This window comes from Hoplias malabaricus, chromosome 15 (genome assembly GCF_029633855.1).
Source record: "Hoplias malabaricus isolate fHopMal1 chromosome 15, fHopMal1.hap1, whole genome shotgun sequence".
NCBI classification, from domain to species: Eukaryota; Metazoa; Chordata; class Actinopteri; order Characiformes; family Erythrinidae; genus Hoplias; species Hoplias malabaricus.
The window spans coordinates 17,716,095-17,730,914 of NC_089814.1; the positions used below are offsets into that span (position 1 = coordinate 17,716,095).

The 14,820-nt window shown below is 40.6% G+C and overlaps 1 protein-coding gene across 4 annotated transcripts in view; it reads right to left on the reverse strand.

Annotated features, from left to right (window-relative positions):
- Nucleotides 1-2,126: 2,126 nt before the first annotated feature.
- Nucleotides 2,127-14,820, reverse strand: part of nrg2a (neuregulin 2a) — a 136,909-nt gene continuing 124,215 nt past the window's right edge. The window contains exons 8-11 of one of the 4 annotated variants that reach the window (XM_066645507.1): nt 14,654-14,771; nt 14,078-14,205; nt 12,843-13,067; nt 2,127-6,765 (exon numbers count right to left, since the gene is read on the reverse strand). In XM_066645507.1, the coding sequence (XP_066501604.1) occupies nt 6,024-6,765; nt 12,843-13,067; nt 14,078-14,205; nt 14,654-14,771 (1,213 nt within the window). In that variant the 3' untranslated portion in view covers nt 2,127-6,023. Of the gene's footprint in view, nt 6,766-12,842; nt 13,068-14,077; nt 14,206-14,647; nt 14,784-14,820 lie in introns of all 4 variants that reach the window. The other 3 variants (XM_066645506.1, XM_066645503.1, XM_066645502.1) reach the window with 3 other exon arrangements.

A 14,820-nucleotide genomic window follows, 5' to 3' on the forward strand; every position in this document is an offset into this window, starting at 1 on the left:
TTCAAAGCTAAAATATGGAGTGTCTAAATTTTTGCCCAAAACTCCACCATTCATTTCTATGGGGGAAAATCTTACAATATGACCCTTGAAAATGGTTATTGAAATTGTGTAGAATTGGAAATGTTTGACAAGTCTAACATTTGTGTACTGACCTATAAAAAGTTCAAATTCTTTTGCAGTTTTAAATGTCTAACTGTTGCTTTCATTTAAATTTCATTATCAGGACCTAAAATGGTCTTTAGTGAGATGTTTTCCTTTCTTCTCAAAACCATAAAACCATCATATCTACTGATGCATTACATTCGACTGATGGGTACAATTTAATTTAGGAACAATATTAGAGTTATAATTAATAAACTGAATGTGGTGGAAGGGCAACCTCAGAGCAGCTTGTCCAAGCTCTTGCTTACGCAGCTTAGTGGGAACATAGCGAGGCATATGTTTCATGTTTAGGCATGTCAGGATTGACCAGGAAGAAGGAAAACACATAAAAACTGATAGCTGATCAGGGTCACTAAGGAGAAAGTGTTGCCGATGATAGGAGCCAGATGAATGTCTTGGAAATGTCTTGTACAGGAAGAAAAATTGCTGTTTTGACACAGCAGCTCAGATGTGTGCAGCTGGAGGTACAGCCTCCCTTGTACAGACTCTCTGACCTTTTCTCCTTGTCTCCCACACATCACTCGCTGAAGCTGAACTTGAATTAAACATTCAAATACTCAGTGCTCATGGCTCTAGGGGCATTATGTAGTACTGGACTCAACGTTTTGGGGCCTACCTGTATGTCACCCTCTGTCTCCAGTATCAGTTTGCACTGTTTATTTTGGTCTTCCTTCCTTCCGTGAGTCTTACTACCCACCTTTATGATGGATGCCAGAAGTCACTGAGGCCTGGAGCTGGTCCTCATGCATCTTGCTTGCATTATAGTTGAACGAAATGGGGTAGAATGGAAGGGCAAAATAAAATATTACTGTTCTATTATCATTGGAAATGACAAAATGTTGGCACAGTGTCATTCAACATTACTAAAGCCCTCCAGTTCTGGATGCACACATACAGCACATTCTCTATTCCTGCCTTTACATGTTGATGGTCAGTGGCAAACTGGTTGTTCGGTTGTTAGCAATAGTCACATGAGAGAACATTCTGTCATCGCTGGAGACACCAATCACAGGTCAAGCTGACTGCAGCCTGAATCAATACTGTTTTCAGAAACACAGGCGCTGAATGCTCGTATGCTTGCTGTTTGACCAGCCATTGTCCAGAGCAAAATAATTTGGGGTTGCTGGACAAAAATATCATAACACTATAAAAATTTAATTTTAATGCCAAAATAAATTTTGGACAATTTGTTGCTAATTTGAACACAATGCATATTTTAAATGATTTTTTTTTAAAAAGTGTCATAGGGTGGCATTGTGGTGCAGCAGGTAGTGTTGCTGTCACTCAGCTCCAGGGACCTGGGGTTGTGGGTTCAGGTCCCGCTCTGTGAGTAGTTGTTCTCCTTGTGTCCGCGTGGGTTTCCTCCGGGTGCTCCGGTTTCATCCCAAGGTCTAAAAACACACGTTGGTAGGTGGATTGGCGACTCAAAAGTGTCTGTAGGTGTGTGTGAGTGAATGTGTGAGTGTGTGTCACTCTGCAAAGGACTGCCGCCCCCTCCAGGGTGTGTTCCCACCTTGCACCCAGTAATTCCGGGTAAGGCTCAGTGAGACCCTGAACTGGATAAGGGGTGGATAAGCGACAATGAATGAATAAATGAATGGAAAGTCCAAACTCAGTATGTGAGATCTAAGCACTTGACCTGCAAACCAGCATCCAAATCACCACGTAGATATTTTTTTCTGCTTGCTGCCAGTTATGGTGGTCTATGGTGATTATTATAACAGGCAGGCACACCCGGTCACATACAACAAAGCTCAAATTTAAACACACTTTTAGAAGCCTTTTCATGAATTCATAACACTGTTAGGACAGATCTTTGGCTAACACCAATGCGCCGCACAGAAACACTATCGATACTGCAATGTTTGCCACCGACGGCCATGTAAAATATATCCACAACATGAACAAAGCACAAAGCAGATCAGCACAGACATGCACATATAGTTCAAATGATACGAAGAAGGATTTATTTGTCCATATGAAGACGTGGGTTTGTTGTTTTAAATTTTATTTTACAATCTATGACAATCTGGCATGTATTTCTTTTTTTTTCTAGCATATTCCAAGAATGGACATGGGGGGAAAAGATTATTTTTTTTTATTGCTGAATATTAAATGAAATACACTTTCACCGACTCGGAGGGGGAAAAAAATCATCTGCTGCTTTTACCATGCACCCATTTAACCTTGACCACAAGGACATGCAGAGGAGAGGTGTTCAAACTTCTCAAGCGAGGAAGAAACTCAAAAAGAACGGTAGAAACAGAAACGGTCAGAGTCTAGAGGGGATTTGGAGAGGGGTAAGGGATATCACATTTAAACTAACTAGAGAAGCACTGTCTGGTTTTGCATTTCTCAAACATACAAATAAGATCCAAAACACCAGGGCAGGGAACAGAGATTCTGGCTTTCAAAGTGCGAGGAAGAAACCAAACAAAACCAAACAATCTTGGTGCTCTATTCCTTTGTGCCATCACAATACTGCAGTAGAATAATTTTAGAACCTATCTTATAAATTATTTATCTTGTTTTTTTTGTTTTGTTTTTTGTTTTTTTTTTTTTTGTTTTTTTTTTTTAAACTAATTGCAACTTGAAGAAGTCTTGTATCTCTCTTCATGAAAGTAGGCTGAGATGTCAGAAAACACCATATTCCTCCATTTCTTGGGTCTGGAATAGTTTAGCTTAGCTTATCTACACAATTAACATCTTCCTTCAACTGTTGTCCTGTTTACAATCGTAGTTGTCTTTACCTTCCAAAATGAGGAGGCATGGCGGTGTTGACAGTGGCCATTTTTAGCCATTGTGACCAATTGGAAAAGCAACTGCTCATAAATTTGTATATGACAAGCAACGCTGCTGACAGTGATGAGTCCTGAATGGAGGAGGAGGACTCTCACTCACACAAGATCAGCTTGGTGCAGTTGCTTGTAAGTTTGGTTGGTTTTGACCACGAGTGATGGCCATTCGTGAACATGTAACAATGACTGCTTCAACATGGAGGTGGAGCCATGGCTTGATATCATAATTGCATATGAAAAAGAATGTTTTTATGGTTTTCTATAATAACAATAATAATAAAATTACTCTAGTAAATTGGTGCTAATTTGCACTGTTTGGTGGTCTCACTGATTGGAATGACGGGGACCTAAATTCAGACACACGACAGGCATCACAGTTTTTCCACACAATACACACAATAGTTCTTTCAGGAAAAAAAATATGAATGTCATCAAACAGGAGCAAAATAGAAAGTTTGCATATTTTGGCATTTTTATGACCCCTCGGAAGTTTCACAGCTATTTGTCTTGTGTTTCTTTGTATTTATGTGATCCTGTGTTATGAAGGGTGTAAAGGATGATAACAGGGCTGACACATCCATCAGCCTGCGAGGGTCTTCCTCTCTCTCTTCAGAAGCTTAATAGAGGGAGGCAGAGGTGGAGTTGTAATGTTAGGGAAGGGGGGGTTTGGTGGGAGGTGGGGGAGTGGGTGGAGTCCTGAGACGCTGTGTGGCTGTCCCTCTGTAACTCCAGCTTTCTTTCTGTCTGTCAGCCACAGTAACAGTATGAATGGCTGGGAATGGAAGGCTAAGCTGTGTAGAATGAACTGTACGCTTTTATTTCTCTCTTATCTGGTGAAAGTCTTTAGCACTAACAGCTGAGGCCAGGCCTGCAGACCCCCTACTAAATATCCACAACCCCCCCCTTTGGATAGACAAGGCTTTCCAGTGACAGGAAATCAAGGCAGCTGTAACTCACCAAAACCTCCACACCTACCAAGCTTCTCACAGGCAAGGATGCAGATTTATGACCTGTTTCTGGCTTTAAGAGCTTAATAAACATGACAAAAAAAATCCTACAACAGTGAGAATTCTAGATCGGTCTTCAGCCCTACTGGAGCAGGATTCATTTTACTTGGGGAGGTGCTATAAATTAAGTTAAATTAATACTCTACCAGATCTGGGATTTTAATCCAATATAAATTCACATTGTAGCTCACAGGCTGCAGTATTGGATACAGCTTGAATACCATTAGCAAATATTACAGTATGGTCCTTTGATGAAATTACACAATAGGCAATTTGTAAAAGAGCAAGTGGCACAAGAACCATTTTTGGACCTAGCAGGCATTTCACCAGGGATTTCAAACATGTTTCTGAAATTTTACTTTGTTATTAGTTCTGAGTTTGACTTCCCCATTCCCCTAACTTGGTCCTGACTGTGAATAACTGCCTGGGGGTGTTAAGTACACAGACTGAGCTCAGACTGAAGCTAGAGTTCTGTTAATCTTCTGTTAATAGCATATCTGTTTGAACTGTTTGAATGCAGTGTAATTAAACAGTGTAGTAAAAGACAAGGCCGTGAGTTGTTGTGTTGGTATGGTTAGTGAAAGAGATCCCTTCGGTGTTGTAGGACACTGTGATGGGGAACAGTTTTCTGAATTGTAAAATGGAGTCATTTATTTGGAAGTTAAAGCATAGCATAGCTACCTGTAGACTAGCAGCATTATTCTGATGGGTCAAAATGGTCTGGTAGCTTATCTTAAGCAATTTTCACTAGAGTAAGACATCAACGACACGATTTGTTTAAAAGGAATCATGTCATTAGCTAGCTTTGCTGAAACAAGCAATTAATGTTGGCTTGTTTATGTGAATGGTGAATGCTGACACAGGTTGATGGGGAAGTGTCTGAATTCATTTATTGATCCATGTGTTTTTGCTGCTAATTAAGTAAAATAAATAGTCTTTTCTACTCAGCATAATGAGGTAATAAGATGCATTTGATCACAGCCACACAAACGGTGTAATGCTAGGATATACATAAGGGCTAACACATTTCTTTTTGGACTATCTGTAGTATTTTGGGGGATTTTACAAAGCTTCTTTATTCTGCATGAATGAAACCAAATCCTTTAAGAAAATGTATCATACATCCTCTTCTGGTAAAACTAACCCTGCTCCAACAGTGCTTTACTGTGAAACATCTGATAGTTGGTCACTAGTCTGGACAACAGCAGCATTAATTCTCAGAGCCACACTCGCTCCTAAGTAATCCCTCTCTCTGAACATACACCTTGCAGTGGTGTGTGGCAGATTTACACACATTTGGTCTGACATCTGGACACATATCACACTCACACTTCCCTCCCTCTTTATAGGGAAAAAGCCTGTTGCATTTGTCATCAGCTGTTAGAAAAGCAACATAATCATTGAAAATCTGTGTGAATTATATCCTTGTAAACATACACCTTAAGTCAGAGTGGTTTATATTGCATGATGTTTGTGTGTGTGTGTGTGTGTGTGTGTGTGTGTGTGTGTGTATGTTTGTGTGTGTGTGTGTGTGTGTGTGTGTGTGTGTGTGTGTAGGGAGGGGGCAATGTCACAGCTCACATGGTGGATTAGCTCCCAAAAGAATACAACCTGGAAAACCAAAAGGAAAAATAGGCAAAAGAAAAAAAAAGGAGAAAACAAAAGTAAACGCGTATAAAAAAATGAGGCGTCCGTATAAGAAAGGCTACAAAAAACTCCATCTGGCATCGGCATACTAAAAGGCACCACAATGTTACTCTATTTCTTAAATTGTGAAAAAATTGGCACATCTTTTTTTTCTTTTCTTTTATGCTGTAAATCAAAATGTACATATAAATAGAGTTTTCCCTATAAAAAAAGTCTTTTCTGATATCTAGTAGACAATTTTTTTTCTAAAAACAAAATAAATATTTGATATTTGTTTGTTATATAAAATAAAAATATTTCTTATAGGTGCAGGTCTATAGGTATACAGATTTCTTGTGGGGGGTGGGGAGGGGACGGGCAGGGGAGTGAAGAATGGGTAGGGTGGTCTGTCTCTTTCTCTCTCTCTCTTTTAGCGGGCAGCTCTGCTGTCCGGTTTGGAGCGAGCATGCGTCTGTCTGCTGCTGCTGCTGCCTTGCGTGCTGGAGCGGGCCGCATGACGTCCCGTGGTGCTGTGTGAAGTCCGAGTGTCTGCGGCTGCTGGGGGAGCCACTGGCCTGTAGATGGTGGACGGCTCAGGGATACTCATGTTCTGCATGCTGAGGAAGGGTGTGCTCTCCCCCTCTTCCTCCTCCTCCTGCTCTTCCTCTGAGCCGCTGTCCGACAGACAACTGCGAGAGCCATAGTCCCGTGGGGGCCGGTAGCCCCTTGGTGCCACATGTCCATTCAGTCTGGACCTGCGCCAGCTGCGTCGGACGCTTCTCTTTGGTTGCTCCAGTGAGGAGGACGAGGCTGGGTACTCCTGTGTGCTCTCATACTCCTCCTCGTCATGGGCCAGTCGCTGGGGGCTGGAGGGCAGGCTGCCCGCGCTGTCCCGCAGGTAGCTATGCCTTTGCTGCCGTTGCTGCTGCTGTTGCTGACGGTAGGGCTGGTATCGCTGCACCTCATGCAGGGGAACCTGGTAGCGGCGCAGCAGCAATGGGTGGTCCTCCTCCTCCTTTGGTGGGGGATAGGGGGAGCAGGCAGCTGGAGGCAGGGACGCAGCATGGCTGGCATTAGGGGATGTGATCTGGAAGGTAGGCACCTGCTGGGGCAGTGAGTAGTGGAAGTCCACTGGAGACAGGCGGGCTGGTGTGGTCAGGGCCGACACATACCTGCAGGGGTATAGGCAGTTTAGTAAGTATATCAACATTATTCAGCTGCAGATTCCATAGTGACAACAGCACTCTGTCAAGTTACATTTGCAAAGTCTGGATTTTGATTAAATAAATGTGTCTGTACTCTACGCTTTTTAATTCGGGTGCATTTTGTCCAGGAATCTTTTACTGTGATAGGAAGGACTATTTAACAGTCTTAAAAAATAAGCAACCATAAACTACTCTTTAGAAAGGAATGAAGGGTCAGGTGATCATTCAGAACAGGGCTACAAGAAAACCACTGTTGGCAAAATGTGAGGATATCTTGTTTTACAAATTATAATTTTTAAAAAATAACCTTTTAAAGATGTAATGGCAAGAACATTAAAACTCATCTTGCTCTAAAAAAAAAGCTGCCCATAAAAAATTTTAATGATATCTCTGAAAAAATCTGTATTTTAAATTTAGGTTTTATTTCTACTAATTGATCTATTAATCTGCTCCTACTAATCTTTTCTGGAAGGTTAATTAAAATTAGGTTTTGGGAGAGAGGTGTTGAAACTACTGCTAACAAGCTTAGTTGAGGGATTTAAATGTGTTAAAGCAGGTCATGAAATTACGTTGTTAGGGACAAAAGAATGTGGAATCCATGAGGGTTAGTACATTTAATTAAAAGAGCATTGAAGCACAGAAATATGATGGGGCAGATGCAAGGAGGAGGGCAAAAATAGAGTCAAGGGTACATAGATTCAAGTACTTAGTAAGGTCATGTCACCAGAGAAACTGAAGGTGATTACTAGTTTTATTCAAGAGCAGGAAGAGAAAATATGGTGCACAACAGCAGTCTCTCAAAGAAAACAGGGACAAAGGCTCAGCTGTGAGCATGTAGTATATTGGTGAGAGTAATGGATTGAGGTTGAATTAAATTTCTTTTGAATTTCAATTTCATGTTCCAAGTTCATTAATATCTATTATAATAGTTGCAATTTTTTGAGAAATTGCTTCAATACCATTCCACATGTTCCTGGTCATGTCCACCATGTTCTAAGGCATTCTAAATCAGTGATTCTCAAACTGTGGTACACGTACCACTAGTGGTATGTGAAGAATCAAGTGGTAAGCTGAAAAATTGACTACTTAATTAAAATTTTGAAGGATTTCTCAGTTTTTTGATAAATCTGTGTAAAGATACCCCAGATTCACTTGCTTACTGGATGTAAGTAAAGGACAGAGACAGATATGAATAAATTGTACTTCTTTCAAAAAGGGCAAAGAGGAAATGAGTAAAATAAGTAGTGACCAAGCCCACAAAATATTGAGTGCACAAGGACTAAATCCAGAGGCAAAAATAGAGAGAAATATATCGAGAATTCTGTACATGTGAAGACAAAATAGAAGAAAACACACAACTGAAGGAAAACAATGTGGCTTTTCTTCGCATCATAATAGACCTACAACACTGTTTAATGCTGCACCTCCTTCACCTACTGATACAAGTGCAAAGGGCTGCTGTGTGCACCTGCTCCAAGTGCTGCGCTGGTTTCACATATTTATATGCACATAACTAATATTAAATTGACTGGTTCTTGTTTTTCTTTTTTTTTTCCGAAATGCTTATTTCCTATAAATATTATGTTCTCAAAATGTATAATTGTGTTTAAAACATTCTATCCATTATTTTTAGTACTTATTTTAGTACAATTTTCTGTAAACATGAAAATTTAAAGTTAAAAAAAGCAACAAAACCATACAAAAATTCCATCAAGATTTTGCCTTCTGGCACACAGAATGGTGGATGAATCAGGGGCGTACATGTTTCTGTGTTAAGACACATAGGTGGTACTTGGAGGTTTTGGTTTATAAAAGTGTGGTACTTTGTATAAAAAGTTTGAGAAACACGGTTCTAATGAATTTCTAATTGAGAACAGCTGATACATTAGTTATCTAGTAACTAACTATTGACTTACAAGTAACTACTAAAACCAAAGAGCTTTGTGAGGACCTCAGGTCACACATTGTGGCTGCTTACAAGATGAGGAAAACTATAAAACCAGAACCAAGGGCCAGTGGATGTAGTGCAGAACATAATCAAAAAGTACAATGAGTTACACACTACACAAAAATAATCTCAAAGTGTGTGATAGGAAGCCAAATGTGACCCATGCACTGGCGATATTGGTAGTGTGAGAGGCCAGGACGTATCCACGGATCACTACCATGGTATAAGCTTTTTGTGACAGATGCCCGAGCAGACACTCCACAAGGCTTGTCTCCATGGACACTGAACGAGGAGGACTTCTCCAAGACTGGCAAGCAAAAGCTTGCCTAACCCTCACCAAAGCTCATCTGGACAAAGAAGAAAATTTGGACTTGTATGGACACAGGGTCATAGCTTTTATTTGCTGAAATAATATTCAACCCTAAGAGCAGCACCCCATGGTCAAGCATGGTGTGGAAAATATAATACGTTGGATGAGGTTTTTTTTTTATTTTATTTTTTATTTTTTGCCAATGGACCAGACTACCTTGTTAACCTGAACATCATCATGAGAAAAAGGGACTACATTAAGATTTTGGAGGCTAACAGGCAGTCTGCAGAAAAGCATGGCCCTGTGTAGCACTGGACATTCCAACAAAAAACTACACTAAACATATACCCATAATGGTCAATATCAGCATTTTTAAGTAACATAGTCACATAGCCAGAGTCCAATAATGAATCCCATTAAGAATCTGTGGAAGAACTAAATATCAGAGTGAAATAAAATCATTTCCTGAAAGACCTGGAGATGGTTACAAAGAAAAAAACTGGTCCAAAATCCCAAGGAAGACATGCAAAAAATCTTGTTGCCAATTATAAGAACTGCTCGACTGCAGTGATGACAAATAAAGGCTTTGCCACTGATAACTGAGAAAGGATATGAATTATTTTAGAAATGGCACTTTTTAGCCCAGTAGCCCAATGACTTACCATCTTTCATTACCTGTTTATGTTATTTGTAAACATCTGATCTGTTGGTCTAATAGTAATGAACTATAAAATAAATTATGGCTTGGGTATTTATAAATTTGAGTTTAACTAGTCCTGTATGTACATTCATGAGACTGTCTGCCAATCAGAATACAACTAACAAAATCAGAATATTCGTGGCCAGCTTAATGTTTGAAATTCACAGAGAGTCTGAAGCAGAGACTATATTTATATTTACAATTACAATTAACAAGATATTATCTTTTAAATGATAACCTACAATAACAACAAAAAGTATAATTGTAAACCAAACTATAAAACTATAAATCAAACGTAAATCAGAATTACTATGACAACTCTAGACTTCTATGGTAAAAGAGTTTTGATTGTGAGAAGAGAGAGAGAGAGAGAGAGAGAGAGAGAGAGAGAGAGTGAGGGCATGGGTGTGAGGTGGTTGGGAGAGTTGGGTGGGGAGGCTTTCGTGGAACAGATACATCCAGTGTGAGTCAAATGTTTTCATAAAGAGAAAATCGGAGAAGTGCCCCATCAAAAACACAAACATTAACAGATGAGCTTTGGGCTTTTAGCGTGTGATGCGCACTACAACTTCTAAGAAGTCTGCAATGTTTAACTTGATGCAATGTTTGTTTCACTGTGATGTAAACATGTCCTCCCACCTTTGCTATTCCACTAGGAAAATTAGAGTGTGCACATTAAGACCCAGCAGCTGAGAGGCTCAATAGCAGATGAGAAGTTCCACAGCAAATGAAGGGTAAAGAAAATCAGCACTGCCACAATAGGCCATTATAAGGTAACTGTAAACAGCACAGCATGTGGGCTCAAATGGATGACCCATTTATACATCTGTGTTTTAAGCCACCTGTGAAAATTATTTATCTTGGCATTAAGTATGTATATATCTATATAACATTAGAATAAACAACAGAAATGTACATAATTTACAGTAAGCGTTTTGAAAGTTGATCTGACTGGTTGAAAAGAATCCAACCCATATTATAAACTGAAATAAGCATAAAATATTAAAAACAGTAACTACATTTTAGTCTATCACATTGGTAAACATTAAAATAAATATGTGACAAGAATTATATATTTAAAAAAAAAATATATATATATATAAGTATATTAATGTCCTTGTTAGAGCACAGGTTGAGTAACTCTTATTATCAATGCTCCCCAGCCATCACGTTTTTTTGGTAAATGCCGTCAGCCCAACTGTTTTAATTTTAATGAAGGTTTAATGAGCTAAAATAGGCACTCATTGTCAAATTACATTTAATGATTTTTTGTTTATATACACTATATATGGCAACACATCCCTCTGCCAAGTTTAATGCACAATTATTGTTTTTATTAATTTCTTATATTGGCGAAAACATAAAATACGGGCTGTGCAAAAGTTATGGCACATGTGTCTTATTTTTTTCCTCAGTAAGTAACAGGAATTGTTTGCTCCCTGTAGAAATGTGTTTAGTGTAGTCATACTCCAAAAACATGTCCAAATATTTGCTTATGTCTATTATTGCCTCACTATTATTGCCTCAGTGTTATTGCCTAAGCTCATTTTCTATGACTTCTTGTTGGTGTCCATCACATCACATGTTGCCATGAGACCCACCATTTCTGCTCAAGACAACCATAGGAGAAATTCCTTTCTTTCACAGCAAAGGAAGAGCAGACATCCTATTTCTCTTATCTGGCCTTATCACGTGACCTCTGTCGTGTAAATTGGAAAGAGGACTCAGAGAGATGTGGCCAGAGATCAGGGGGGAGCAGATAAATTCACGCTAGCTTGGCCTGTCACACATGTGCAGAGGGCCTGAGGGCAGATAGCAACATGTGAGAGAGAGAGAGAGAACAGTGCAGTACACAGGAGACCTGCCTAACCCTCCTGAGATAATGTGTTGTTCAGCTCTTGTTGACTTAATGAACCCCTCACGGTATAAATCCTCCTGTTTGGCTGTTGCTCGGTGGCGGGGGTGGCTTGCAGGCAAGAGATAACCGTAAATACAGCTGGTCGTGGGCTAGCTCTTCTCTGTGCTCCGGCACAAACAGTGTGAATGTGGAGCAGCGGGACCAGCCTGACCTCTCTACCCTCACTGAGCCTCTCTCAGGGCCAGCCTGCACAGCTGCATGCTAACTACCATGTTTCTGAACACACTGGAGCCTATCACGCTAGCCCAGTGATCCGCTAGCCTGGTGCTGGAATACCCCTGCCCTGTGTTTTGTGTTTTCCCTGCTGTAGCACACTTGACTCAACTCATCAGCTCATTAACAAGCTTGTCCTAAGCTGAACTGTGGATGTTAGGGCTGCGATGAATTGTCATTTCTCTTATCTCTGTCTCTACTGACATTTATTTTGCTTTAATGATATGCAATCTATTGCAAGGAATAGATATGTTATATACATTACAGAGTAAAGGGGCCCAGAACTTTTACTTTGCCAGTGTGCGAATTTGTTGCATTTTATATTTTCACACAGCACTTGGTTGTATGGGTGGCATGCTGGTGCAGCAGGTAGTGTCGCAGTCGCACAGCTCCAGGGACCTGGAGGTTGTGGGTTTGAGTCCTGCTCCGGGTGACTGTCTGTGAGGAGCTTGGTGTGTTCTCCCTGTGTCTGAGTGGGTTTCCTCCGGGTGCTCCATGGTCCAAAAACACACGTTGGTAGGTGGATTGGCGACTTAAAAGTGTCCGTAAGTGTGAGTGTGTGTGTGAATGTGTGTGTGTTGCTGTGAAGGACTGGTGCCCTCTCCAGGGTGTGTTCCTGCCTTGCACCCAATGATTCCAGGTAGGTTCTGGATCCACCAGGACCCTGAACTGGATAACAGGTAACATCATCTGATTTACAGATAATGAATAGATTCATTTTGTTGTATTTCACAGAGTATATGTAAATAAAGCTACAGTCTGCTCATCCAAATCATATTTGGTACGTGTGGACAAATTATGGTAGTGTGAACAAAGTTTGATGTGAACGGATTATTTTTCTCACCCCATTCAGCTGTTTGTACATATTTGCCACTGACTATTTTATTTGTACAGTTAAATAACACTGTGTGCACTGTATATACCCTGATAGTAAAGTTGGGGGTTTCATACACACCTGTCGCTATGCGGAGAGTCACCAAGTGAATCAAAGGAGTCTCCGTACTGCAGATGTGGCCGGTTGGGCTCGGGGAAACCACAGTGAGCGGCCCGCCGCGCCCGTGCCTCCATACACGCTGGACTGCTGCACTTACTTGTCCCCACGGAGGACGAGAGCATGCCTGATGGACAGTCTGACAGCACACTATCTGTCCGCTCCAGACTCCACGTCCTCTCCTCGTGTCTGAGACAGAGAGGGAGAGTGGGAAAAACAGAGAGAGTATGATGAGAGTTTGGGGTACTCCAGGGTCAAGATGGTCCACTGACATAAACCACGTGAAGTTCATGTAACAAGTATTCAACTCAGCTACATACAAAACACCATGTCAGTTTGTGGACACCTAATAGGAATTCAGTCTATCTTTGCTGCAGTAATAGCCTCTGTTTGTTTGGCAAAGCTTTGCACAAGATGCTGGAACATTTATGTGAGGATTTGACTGCATCCAACCACAAGATTATTAATAAGTACAAATACTGAACTGACTATGGATGGTTTTTATACATCGGAAGTTACTATGACATTAGTGTAAACTTAATTAAACAATGATTTAGCCTATAATCAGGATAATTATTAGACATCTGAAAATTCAAAAGTAAACAGTAGTATATCTTAGGTTACACTGTAGTAAATAAATATTTAGGTAACAATAAATACATTTATTATTCAATAATTTATTCATTGTCTGTAACTTCTTATCCAGTTCAGGGCGGGTCTGGAGCCTACCCAGAATTATTAGGCACACCTATGGACACTTTTGAACATCCAGTTCACTTACTAGCATGTGCTTTTTTGAGTGTGGGAGGAAAACCCAAGCATATGTCTATGCAAAATGATAGTAATATTTCTAGATATCTATGAGTTACAGCACTCTCTTCCTAGAAGCCCTGAATCAGTTTCCTTTTACAATCCCAATAATGCTGCATGTATTTCATTCAGAACAGAGTGAAAAACAATTTGCTGTTTTGAGTCTGGAAGAGGGATCTATGCTGGAATTCCATACCAGACCCCAGTGGGGGAAGCAAAGAAGAAGGAATGTTGAGTAAGCGTAAAACAGTCATAGGACTCAGGTAGAGGGCAAATGGAGCATGACCTCCATGAGCCTGAGAGGCCAAAGGCATGCGGTACACCCACACACACACATCACACTCACATCTGCTGCACTGGAGGGATGGAGTGTGCTCTGGCAGCCGTACCTGTGTGTAGAGGAGTGGGCTCGGGTGGAGGAGTTGTGGGATCTGGAAGACTGGCGGCTGCCGGAGAATGACGCCTCCGCTCCATGTCTGATCACTCTTTCTGTGGCCGGAACGTTCTTGGAGATATACTGCAATGAATAAACACACTCTGTCAGCTGTTCTGCACACAAGTCTCAGCTGAAAATGAGTTAATGGAATATAAGGTCAGAAACATACCCCACACAAGTACAAAAATGCATAAGGCAACACACTCTGCGCTACATATTCCATGTGTTTGTATTTTACTGTAGCGTTTAAAAATATCAGAATTCATGTTTTGTGGTATAAAACATAGTGGTAACAGATTTTATGTCTTTCAACATTTGGAAGCAGTTTAAATACTCAAGTCATTACAGAATAGATTAATGAACCTAAAACAAGTAGACATATGCATGTTGGTTTATTTTGTTTAACCCTGTTTTATTTGATCAAGAATTCAACTTGTGACATATTTTTAATGTTTTGTTAAGCTCTTGAATTTACTGCATTTGAGTACTTGCATAGCATACATTTCCAGCCTAAAGGACATACATCTACCATGGGTATCTCCTCAGGACCAGGGCCTGGGTGGTTGGGGCCGTTTGCCAGGTTGCGATTGGGGTGATCCACACACATGTTCTGTCGCAGGTGATTGTGCATCTTCTTCCTCTGTTTCCTGGGGGGGAGGCTATAGTGAGGCAGTGTCACTCTCTCAGACACCAGCC